This window comes from Copadichromis virginalis, linkage group LG3 (assembly GCF_057382275.1).
Source record: "Copadichromis virginalis isolate Kocher_CV1m ecotype Utaka linkage group LG3, C_Virginalis_male_GT1.1, whole genome shotgun sequence".
NCBI classification, from domain to species: Eukaryota; Metazoa; Chordata; class Actinopteri; order Cichliformes; family Cichlidae; genus Copadichromis; species Copadichromis virginalis.
This window is the reverse complement of record NC_140620.1, coordinates 16,055,384-16,067,773: the sequence shown is the minus strand read 5'-3', so window position 1 is coordinate 16,067,773 and position 12,390 is coordinate 16,055,384. Positions and strand designations below refer to the sequence as shown.

At 41.6% G+C, this 12,390-nt stretch overlaps 1 protein-coding gene and 1 pseudogene across 1 annotated transcript in view; one reads left to right on the top strand and one right to left on the bottom strand.

Moving 5' to 3' along the window:
* Positions 1–113: 113 nt before the first annotated feature.
* On the bottom strand, positions 114–11,977 carry LOC146713042 (uncharacterized; annotated as a pseudogene).
* Positions 2,910–12,390, top strand: part of LOC146713037 (coxsackievirus and adenovirus receptor homolog) — a 59,306-nt gene continuing 49,825 nt past the window's right edge. The window contains exons 1-2 of the mRNA XM_085452386.1: positions 2,910–3,154; positions 11,938–12,273. Coding sequence (XP_085308512.1) covers positions 12,135–12,273 — 139 coding nt within the window. The 5' untranslated portion in view covers positions 2,910–3,154; positions 11,938–12,134. The remainder of the gene's footprint in view (positions 3,155–11,937; positions 12,274–12,390) is intronic.

Below are 12,390 nucleotides of genomic sequence, written 5' to 3'. Positions count from 1 at the left end.
GTCCGCCTCCCCTGCAGCCCCGCCACACACATTAACCAGGTAAAATACATATTTAGGCAGAATTTTGCAAATATCTATTTTTCATCTTTTAGCAGCATAGTGCTTTTTTCCAGTTATTTTTTAAAAGTCAGGTCAACTCTACACTGCAGCATCTGGACTCCCCAGGAACCTATGCCAGGATCCTGTTTGTGGACTTCAGCTCTGCCTTCAACACCATCCTTCCAGACCATCTCCGAGACAAGCTTTCCCAGATGAATGTGCCTGATCCCATCTGCCGGTGGATCACTGACTTCCTGACGGACAGGAAGCAGCATGTGAGGCTGGGAAAGAACGTCTCGGACTCCTGGACCATCAGCACCGGCTCCCCTCAGGGCTGTGTTCTTTCTCCTCTGCTCTTCTCCCGGTACACTAACTGCTGCACCTCCACCCACCAGTCTGTCAAGCTAATCAAGTTTGCAGATGACACCACCGTTATTGGACTCATCTCGGACGGGGATGAGTCTGCCTACAGGAGGGAGGTTGAACGTCTGGTGTCCTGGTGCAGCCACAACAACCTGGTGCTGAATGTCCAGAAGACAGAGAGTACTGGATGTTTGCAAAGATGATGGTCTGGTTCGGAAAGCCAGAATACAACTAGGAAATAGAAAACTATCCAAAGAGGGTGAAAGGCTCAATAAACCATCCACTCTTGAACGCCCTATACACAAATTAGTGGTCCTAATAGAAAGTAACTAGAATGTTCCAGTGGAACTTCTGTAAATATGTATGGGATGGTTAAAGTATTAGGATTGACTTGCAAGTTTTTCACAATTAAGTACTGTTTGGTTCTGTAAATTCCTAGATTTATTCAAATTATTTACAGATTTCATAAATCACAGTTAAAATAGACAGTTAAAATAAAGTTGGTTATTTCATGTTTCTGTGATAGATTCATGCTTAATTTAGTTCATTTATTTATAAGATAAGTTTAACATTAATTAAAAACATGTCTAAAATATGTGATTACAAAATATGGGTTTGTTAAATATGTAAAGTGCTGTAAAGTTTGTATGAAGTAAAGTTTGCAATTGTCACATGACCAGAGTTTGGTTGAGAGCACAACCATGGCATTGTGGAGCTAGCATGGATACATGGCTACAGATGCATCTACAGCCTCAATGTTAATGTTATTCTGCATGTGGTCCAAGAGGCGCACACAGTATGGTTTCATGTATATCGTTTGTATAATGTTGCATACGTGTTCTACACTGGTAATGAGAGGACGTTTTTGTGATATCCATTATTGTGCATTTTCTCTGTTCTGCTTGCACAAGACTGTTTATGGACACTGATATGAGAGACTGATAAGCTCAAAACATTCATGTTGTAAACTTTGTGTTTCTTCAGTTTTCACGGTGTCTGAGGACAATGGGAGGCAGAGCCTTCAGTTTTCAGGCCCCTCTTCTGTGGAACCAGCTTCCAGTTTGGATTCGGGACACAGACACTATCTCTACTTTCAAGATTAGGCTTAAAACTTTCCTTTTTGCTAAAGCATATAGTTAGGGCTGGACCAGGTGACCCTGAATCCTCCCTTAGTTATGCTGCAATAGACGTAGGCTGCCGGGGGATTCCCATGATGCATTGAGTTTTTCCTTTCCAGTCACCTTTCTCACTCACTATGTGTTAATAGACCTCTCTGCATTGAATCATATCTGTTATTAACCTCTGTCTCTCTTCCACAGCATGTCTTTATCCTGTCTTCCTTCTCTCACCCCAACCGGTCGCAGCAGATGGCCGCCCCTCCCTGAGCCTGTTTCTGCCGGAGGTTTCTTCCTGTTAAAATGGAGTTTTTCCTTCCCACTGTCGCCAAAGTGCTTGCTCATAGGGGGTCATATGATTGTTGGGTTTTTCTCTGTATCTATGAAGCGCCTTGAGGCGACTTTTGTTGTGATTTGGCGCTATATAAATAAAATTGAATTGAATTGAAATACCATTGTGAGGCATTTAAAGTCCAACAGCTCCCTCTAGTGGCCATATATAAACATGTGTGAGGATGGTGTTAATGTAAAATATGTGACTGGGAGAAACAGTTTGCCAGCTCTAAACTCAAGTGGTATTCAGATGGCAGGGAGGATGCCAGACAGACCTTGTATTCCTAAACATATGGTGAGGGTGAGCTGAGAATACCTGGCAGAGGTCCTAGTCTGTGGGATTTTCAACTCCCAACTGCAGCAGAACTTCAGTAGCAATAGGCTTGGGGCATTGAGTCTGATCCATGATCTGGACCATGCTCTGCACCTTCATTACTGTGGCTGCAAAGTGGTTGGTGAGTGTTGTGGTGTTATCCCCTGAACCAGATGACGGACTCCTACAATGAAGAGAGCCATCGAGCTAAAGAAGGTTTTTGGGCCCTTATTATGCAGTTACATAAATTTCAGTGCACTATTACTCAACTGTAACCACTGTTGCTACAATGATATTACATGAATACTAACTGGTTATTACAGTAATTGACTAGTAATAACCTATTATTAGCATCATTACGTTCTATTTCAACCTTGGTACTATTGCCACTTTATTACAGAGCTGTAATAGAAAGTGCTACTGTTTTTTATTTTTGTTGTTTGAGTTTTTGTTCATAACTGCTTTGATTCATGACATCTGTTTTTTTACTTCTTGAATGTAACATATATTTTAAATCTCTGCTCTCAGCATGTTGTACAGGAATTAGAATTAAATTGTAGTTTCACTCATAATACCAAGTTTATCTGGATCCATAGGCTGTTACTTTGTTACTTTGCCCCTGCAGGTGTGCATTAGTTCCATATATGGAACAAACAGTGGAGATAGGAATGTGGTTGCTAAGGTGATGGCACTGATGTCACACAGGTGCAGGGTGTGTCGTGTAAAACAGGCTGATACACGGGAATACAGGTTAATACAGGTCTGTGGCTGCTTGGTACAGAGGTAGCTTTACCCACAGAGATTTAACTTTTTTATTTTATCTTTAGATTAATGAACAATTGACTTTTGTAAAACCTTTTGAGTGTAATTAAACAGGAGGTTTCTTTTTACCACTGAAAAAACAGACCTCACACCTTTTTTTTTAATCTTTCAATGGATAAACATTCAATCCTGATGATCAGAGGAGTCTTCAAGTGATCCCTGCAAAACAGTAAGTCTTAAAAACACTTTTGTTTCTAAGTAATTTTAGCTCTGGGGCAATCGTGGCTCAAGAGTTGGGAGTTTGCCTTGTAATTGGAAGGTTGCCGGTTCGAGCCCCGGCTTGGACAGTTTCGGTCGTTGTGTCCTTGGGCAAGACACTTCACCCGTTGCCTACTGGTGGTGGTCAGAGGGCCTGGTGGCGCCAGTGTCCAGCAGCCTCGCCTCTGTCAGTGCGCCCCAGGGTGGCTGTGGCTACAATGTAGCTTGCCATCACCAGTGTGTGAATGGGTGGATGACTGGATATGTAAAGCGCTTTGGGGTCCTTAGGGACTAGTAAAGCGCTGTACAAATACAGGCCATTTACCATTTAATCTGATCTGTGACTTACAACAAGTCTGCAGCAGACAGACGAGCTCCCTGCAGATTATTTGCTGCTGCCTGTCTCTACATGTTTACTATGTGGGTGTTTCTGCTGCTTCTTTGTCCCTCACTGTAAACAGATGTACTGAGAGACTCCTGCACTGATGTTTCATAGGAAAGTCCAAACAGCCTCACTGGTTCTCCATGAAGAACAAAGATTTGCTCTCTGTGGCTCCAACACAACTTAAAGACAATCAAAGGTGGACAAAGTTCTCCAGAACAGCTGTGGTTTTATGGAGGCTACAGCTAAATGCTGACTCCTCTATAGTACAATATATTCTTGTAATTCTTAATTTTATTTATATATTTATTGCTTTTTTTTTCTTTTTATTAGTTTTCTTAATAATGTCAAACATACATAAAACATTTTCTGAGATATAAACAATCACAGAAAAAAAAACAATACACATGCACAGCTCAATATATATACAAACTTAGAGCAGACATGGGCGATATGGGAGGAGGCCATATCTTTCAGTTTACCTATTAAAGTAATCTATAAAGGGTTGCCAAATTAGGTAAAACCGTTCTACATTGTCCCTCAATGAAACGTAATCTTCTCCAACTGTAAATGATACATTGTGTCTCTTAACAAAGCAGAGTGAGTTGGGGAGGTTTTATTTTTCCAGTTTAGAAGTATAAGGTGTCTTGCAAACGATGTTATAAAACTCAAAACATTAATTTGTTTGTTATTTAAGTCTTTAACTGTAGCTACACCAAAAAGTGCGATTACTGGGTCCGGGGAAAGCTGTTTTTTTTAAAATATCAGACAATGTTTCAAATATTTTGGACCAGTAGGTGGCGATGTTGGGGCATGTCCAAAACATATGTGACAATGACACAGCTTGAGTCCGCCCCTGGAAACATCCTTGAGACCTTCAGTTTGGACAAATGGAGCCTATACAGGACCTTAAATTGTAGTAGTCCATGTCTGCAGCAGACCGAAGTGGAGTGAACCAGCTCTTGTGCTTTAGTCCATTGATCTTCAGTGGCATCAATACCAAGTTCCTCACTCCAAGCGTTCCTTAAATATTCCAAAGTAGTTGTACTGTCTATTTGCGAAAGCTGCTTGTAGATCCTGGAAATATGGTATATACATTGGCAAACCAGACCTCTGCAGATTACAACGATTCAGAGAATAAACATAGTAAATAGTTACATCCACCTACAACCACAATGCTTGACAGTAAGTCGTATATGGAATGAAATATGGGCTGAACACAAGGCTGCCTGTAGTAGGCCAAAAACACGCATCTTAGCGATAGCAACGGGACTAGCCTCTTACGTAGCAAATTACACAGATAAAGTCAAACAAGCATCACTCTCTTCTTACAATACTCACATGGTAAGCACGCACACAGTAGTGATGTTCGATTCGTGACCGAATCGTTCAATACTCGAGAATCACTTTACTGACTCGTGAATCATGATTCACAAGTCCAACTGACTCACTGACTCATCCCTGTTGCAGTTAGCAAACTAATTCCATTAGTAGAAATATATCTAGCTTATAAATAAATTGTGGGGGGAAAAACAACAGCCAGTTTCGTAACAAAAGCATTTCTGCTCTGAACTGGAAGAAAAACTCCTGAGTAGAAGCTCACATCAAGAAAATAGCTCCTCGGTTCACAGTAGCACCGCTCTGCTAACATGCTAACAGCACATTTGAGCTACTCACCCCCTCCCTCCTGTGCTGAATCGTAAGCATAAGCGAATCACTCAGGACTCGCTCACCCCCTCCCTCCTGTGCTGAATCAAAGAGCGAACGAATCACTCACTCACCCCCTCCCTCCTGGCTCACAGCTTCTTCTTCTTCTTGGTTGGCAACCAATGTTAAGGCGCATTACCGCCCCCTGGCTCACAGCGCAGTGGACATTTAGATGAGAAAATATATATTTAACACATTTAAGGAAAATACTAATAAAATACAAATAAACAAAATAAATGTTTATTAAGCAATTTTGATAAGAAATTGCTTAATTTTAGAAATGTTTTTGCTCTTTGTTCTCTATAAAATAGTTGGGGTTTTTTTGGGTTTTTTTAATCATTCATCTTAGCAGTGGGATTTACATGAAAAGGGAAACAAATTAAGTTTGAGTGAAAATGTAAAATTTTTGCACTCTCTGGTCAACTGACTCAGTGAATCAAATGACTCAAAACACCCGATTCACTTTGGTGAGTGACTCATTAACACTCGATTCAGTAAAAAAGAATCAAATTTACCATCACTAGCACACAGTATTAACTCACACAGGAATGTAAGTAAATACGTTACTTCTCCGACACACCTCTCATCTGTGCAGAACTGCGCTGAACACGTTCCCAACCGGAAGTACAGATACCGAGGTGCATCATGGGTAACGTAGTATAAAACAGCTACAGGGAACAAGTGGACTTTTAACACAGATCCTTAATTGTGTGTAATCCTTTGGAAGTCCATAGCTGGAATCTGGATCTTGTGAACAATGTGTGTGCTTGAGTATGAATTAATGGTGTAATTCATGACGCAAATGAAAATGCCTTCTTATCTGAGACCAAATTTTTAATGAGTTGGACACTACCAGATTTTTACATTTATGCTTACCCGGATCTGAATTTGAATAAACCAAAGATTTAAGAGTATTAGGGGAAAAAGTCATACTTTCCATCCTTTCCCAATCAGGTCTGTGTTTCCCACCCCAGAATGACATACAGCGTATTGCAGACACAGTGATGGAGCTAAAAGCAAGGCAACTCCCCTGCAATCTTGGGTCTTTGGAGGAATGTCTTTTTTATTCTGGGCATCTTCCTGTTCCAGATAAACTGAGAAATTAACTGGTCTAATATCTTAAAAAAATGTTTTAGTGATCAATATTGAGATATATTGAAACAGAAATTAAAAATTGGGTAAAGTGTCCATCCTAATGACATTTATTTGGCCAGCAAGCGAGACGGGTAAAATGGTTTTTGTTAGGTTGATTTTGTATCCAGAGATTCTCCCAAATTCAGTTAAAACTGTCATAATCTTTGGCAATGATTTATTAGGGTCTGTGATATATAGCAACAAATCGTCTGCATAGAGAGACACCTTATGTTCTACACCAAATCTCCTTATCCCTTTATGATCCTTTGCAGAGCGTAACTGAATGGCGAGAGGTTCTTTAACAAGTGCAAATAGCAATGGGAACAGAGGGCACCCTTGTCTTGTAGAGCGTTGGAGGGAGAAAGGACTAGAAGTTATATTATTTGTGTTAACCGAGGCCTGGGGCTTTGTATAAAGCAGCTTAACAAGGGAATTATAATTAGGGCCTATGCCAAACATTGACAGGGTCGAGGAGAGGAAATCCCACTTGACCCTGTCAAAGGTCTTCTCCGCATCTAGTGACAGTAGCATTTCAGATTGATCATAAGTATTAGGTGTATATATAACATTAAAAAGCCTTCTAATATTAAAAAAAATATTTAAAAAATAGTCTATTTTTTACAAATCCTATTTGGTCCTGCGTGTCAACAGTTGTGTCAACTGTTGGAAGAAGTGCATTTCCAAAATGTTTGCCAATATGCTGTTATCTACATTCAATAGACTTATTGGTCTATACGACCCAGGCTCCAAAGGATCCTTACCAGGCTTGTGTATTAAAGAGATAGTGGCATCATACATGGTGGAAAGTAAGTATCCTTTAATTAAAGTTTCAGTATATACCTCCAAAAGCAGGGGTGAAATCTTGTAAAATTGGGCACTATACCCGTCCGGGCCGGGATTTTTGGAACACTGCATACTTTGAATAGCCTAATTTATCTCACCGAAAGTTATTGGTTTTTCTAGCAGTACTTTATGTTCTATATTGATAGATGGAACTTGAATACAATCGAAAAAACATTTTCAAACTCAATTATGTCTGGATCTTTTTGTGAGTCTGAGGAGGAAAGTGCTGCGTAATATTCTCTGAATACATCATTAATTCCCTTTGGATCTGTTGATATTTGCCCTACACTTATTTCTGTAATCAATCTGGATACTGCAACTTCTTTAATTTGCCTTGCTAGTAAACTACCTGTGTTTTGACAACTCAGTGAGATGATTTGGCCTCTCAAGTAGGCTTTTAATGTGTCCAATAATGTGGATCTCGTAATTTCAGGTATATGATTTATTGAAATAAACAGTTTGATTTGATCCTATTTCATTTACCAAAATATTATCTGACAGCAAACATTATTAAATCGTCATTTTGGTATAGTAGGTCTTATACCAATAGTATCTCTTACTGCTAATTATAGCAATACTGGACTACGGTCAGATAAAACTATTGCCTTATAGTCACAACTTTGGGTCTGTGCAAGAAATCTATTATCTATTAAGAAAAAGTCTATTCTAGAATAAGTATGATGAGCAGAGGAGAAGTATGAATATGCTGTCCTCGCCCTGAGTCTCTTGGTTTCACCAGCTAGACACGAGATAACGATGCTCCAATAACCAGACTTATTTTCCTTTTTGCGCTGATTTATTGAAGAATGGCCTCTGACCATTGCCTTCTCTTTGACCATCGTAAAACTGAAAGTACAAAATACTGTATTAGCTAACTAACATTGTAAACTAGCTTGTTACACTCTTACTGCAAGCTAACAAGATAAAACTTTCAAATGTACAAATTATCGTACCATTTTTACACAAAACAAAATATAATAATTATTTTATCGACACTCATACTTACAGACATATCTTGTCCAAGGCAACAACATTTTAAGGTCCGTATCAGCTTAGAACAATAACATTACGGTATCACTTTCCGCCATCTTTTATTTCTTCTTCACGTTCTCATTTTTTCCTTTCCCAAAGTAACCGAACCCATATTACAAAGCAGCCACTAGAGGGAGCTCTAGGGCAGCTTACAACTATAATATCCGATTTAAGTTATAAAAGGCAGAACAATGAAAATTGATTAAAGTTGGCGGAAATGGCTCTAAAGGGATCTATCAGTTTATATTCAATTCAATTTTATTTATAAAGCGCCAAAAGCAGTCGCCTCAAGGTGCTTTATATTGTACAGCAGATCGTACAATGATAGATACAGAGAAGAACCCAACAATCATATGACCCCCTATAAGCAAGCACTTTGGTGACAGTGGGAAGGAAAAACTCCCTTTTAACAGGAAGAAACCTCCGGCAGAACATAATATTCCAGAAACATGCTTTGCCGATCCGATCAGCTGTCCATGACACATCCTACGTTGGAATAGACGTCAGCGTGAACTATCGCATGTCCGCCATTACCTGCTCGAAACCGGGAAATGTTTTTTTTTTAATTTTATTTTATTTTACCTTCGCAGCTTTATAAGTCTGCACTGGTGTTTTTAAAACTCATGTTTGATTTTATGCTTTTCTGAGTCGTTTCTGGGATGCTTAGAACTCAAATTGCACTGCTGGAAATAGTTTATTTTGATGCACATGTTGTTGTTTTTTTGCAAATGTGCATTTTAATATTTATTTTCGTTTTTCCTGCAATATATATAAAATTGGTGTATTTCAAAAATAAAACTATGACGACACTCAGAATAAATGTGAGCCAACTATTCCAGAAACAGAAGCTCAGGAAAGCCCCCGGACCAGACGGCGTCTCACCCTCCTGCCTCAAAACCTGTGCTGAACGGCTGGCTCCCATCTTTACTCGCATCTTCAACAGATCCCTGGAGCTCTGTGAAGTTCCCTTGTCATGGACTGGCTGTGTGGAGGCAGAAGAGGACCCAAACGCAAAAACTCACGGAGACTGGAACTAAACTCAAAAATGCTGCTTTATTGCAGAAGTGCAAAGTAACAGAACAAAACCCGGGAATATAACCTGAAGCCCGAGGGAGCGGCAAGCCACACAGGTTCAGGGAAGAGACATTGACTACGCGACACTGACCTGATGGAGACATGCACATAAATACACAGTGGGTTAACGAGGGAAGTGGGAGCACACGGGGAACACAGCTGACACAGATAATCATAACGAGACAGGGCAGGAGTGAACACAACACTGACGGGAGACGGGCAAAGTAAAAATGGAAGTACACAGAGGTTCAGACAGGAGGAGAGAGAGCACGGGGAGAACACAGACATAACAGGCTGGGGAAAACATGGAATAAAACACAAGGAGAGACGAGGGCTCACAGATACACAGGGGTACACAGGAGGTAACCAAATAAGGAACATCTTAACTAAATAACCTAGGAACCAAGGCATAAATAGGGAACAAAATACAAAAACTAAGAATACTGGGGCAACATGGCCCAGGACCATGACATCCCTCCTGCTTCAAACACTCCACCATCATCCCTGTTCCCAAGAAACCCACCATCACAGGACTGAATGACTAAAGACCCGTACATTACTGGCCACCAGCTGGACCCTCTGCAGTTTGCCTACCGGGCAAACAGGTCGGTGGATGATGCAGTGAACATGGGGCTGCATTAGATCCTGCAACACCTCGACCGCCCGGGAACTTATGCCAGGGTCCTGTTTGTGGACTTTAGTTCGGCTTTTAACACCATTGTGCCTGAACTTCTTTCCTCCAAACTCTCCCAGCTCAGCGTGTCACCAGCTACCTGTCAGTGGATTACTAGCTTCCTGACAGATAGAAAGCAACAAGTGAGACTGGGGGAGATCACCTCTGAAACCTGGTCCCTCAGTATTGGTGCCCCCCAAGGATGTGTCCTCTCACCACTACTGTTCTCCCTCTACACTAACGACTGCACCTCCAAGAACTCGGCTGTCAAACTCCTAAAGTTTGCAGATGACACCACTGTCATTGGCCCCATTCAGGATGGTGATGAGTCTGCATACCAGCAGGAAGTTGAGCAGCTGGTACTCTGGTGCAGTCAGCACAATCTGGAGCTGAACACGCTTAAGACTGTAGAGATGACAGTGGACTTCAGGAGACATCCCTCAACTCTGCTCCCCCTCATCATATCAGACAGCCCTGCGTCGACTGTGAAGCGCTCCAAGTTCCTGGGTACAACCATCTCCCAGGACCTGAAGTGGGAGACCAACATCAACTCCATCCTCAAAAAGACCCAGCAGAGGATGTACTTCCTGAGACAACTGAGGAAGTACAGTCTTCCACAGGAGCTGCTGATCCAGTTCTACACTGCGGTCATTGAGTCTGTCCTGTGCTCCTCCATCACAGTCTGGTATGGAGCAGCCACTAAACAGGACAGGAGCAGACTGCAGCGGACTGTACGGGCAGCAGAAAGGATCATCGGCACCCCCCTGCCCTCCATCCAGGATCTGTACCTCTCAAGAACCAGGAAACGGGCAGGGAAAATCATCACAGACCCCTCACACCCTGCACACAGACTTTTTGATCTGCTGCCCTCTGGCAGACGGTACAGAAGCCTGCAGACCAGGACCACCCAACACAGGAACAGTTTCTTTCCCCTCGCCATCTCCCTTCTTAACAGTTGACCTGCCACACTGCTCCCACTGCCAGACTGCAGCTGCACCTTATGTGCATTTTGTAGTATTCATTCCACCTCATTCATTTCTGTATTTTATGTATATAAGTTTAGATTCGTTATTTATAGTTGGTTTACATAGCTTTGTGTATGTATGTGTAATGTGTATATATAGACACGTGTGTGTGTGTGTGTGTGTGTGTGTGTGTGTGTGTGTGTGTGTGTGTGTGTGTGTGTGTGTGTGTGTGTGTGTGTGTGTGATTTACATTGCTGTGCTTGAGAGCCACCATCTACTGAAACCAAATTCCCTGTATGTGTCTGCACATATACTTGGCCAATAAACACGATTCTGATTCTGATTCTGAAATGGCACTACAACATGTAGAAATATAAAGATGAGCTCTGGCGGAGTTGGTTCTATGGTAGGTCTTAAAGGGTTAAAGATGAAAGAATTTGGACAGTTTTTCAACTCTCAGTGATGCTGCAGTTGTAGTTTGACTCTGGCACCTGCAGCAGACACGACTAATGACATTAGACTTAAAGACCGGATAGGGTAACAGAAATAATGTAACTAGTAATAATGACTCCAATACTTGTGTGATGGCAGCATGGGCCTGGGAGGGTTTAAATGAACTGCAGCACTGAGAAAAAGAAGTGTGATGTGTGTGTCAGTGTGATGTGTTGTAGTGTCAGGAGTCAGTATGCAGCTACAAAGCTTTGTGTTCAGTGTATACAAACAGCTGTAGCTCCATAAAGGCAGCATGCAGAGACTCACAGTGTCTTATAATGAGAGGCTGCTTTCTCTCACACATTATGTTCACTTATTGTCAGCACATGTGTGTGTGTGTGTGTGTGCATGCCTCCCCCCCCCACCCCCCCTCACTCTGATTGGCTGATGTTGAAGTGAACAGTTGTACTTTGACCTTTAACCTCTCTGCTCTCTGTTGTTTCCTCTTTCAGACCAGAAAATCATCACAGCTGAGTCTGGACAGGACGTCATTCTGACATGTCGCGCTCCAAATTAAAACCCCATCAGTGTTGTAAAATGGAGCAGAGCTGACCTTGGAGATGAAAATGAGCTTTTGTACAGAGACCAACAGTTTGCAGACAACCAGCATCCATCTTTTCAGAACCGGGTGGATCTGCAGGACAGACGGATGAAGGATGGAGACGTGTCTTTGATTCTGAACAATGTGACGATTAATGACACTGGAACATACGAGTGTCGACTCATCCAGACAGGAACAAGTGGTCAGACGATCATCAGCATCATCCACCTTCATGTTGTTCCTCCAGGTGAGTGAGTAGAGTTGAGTGTGTGTGTGATCAGAGGTGAAGCTGCTTCCTGCTTGTTGATGTTTGTTTCTAAAGATGTTGTTGACGAGACTTTGTAGAAATCAGCTGGTATGAGTG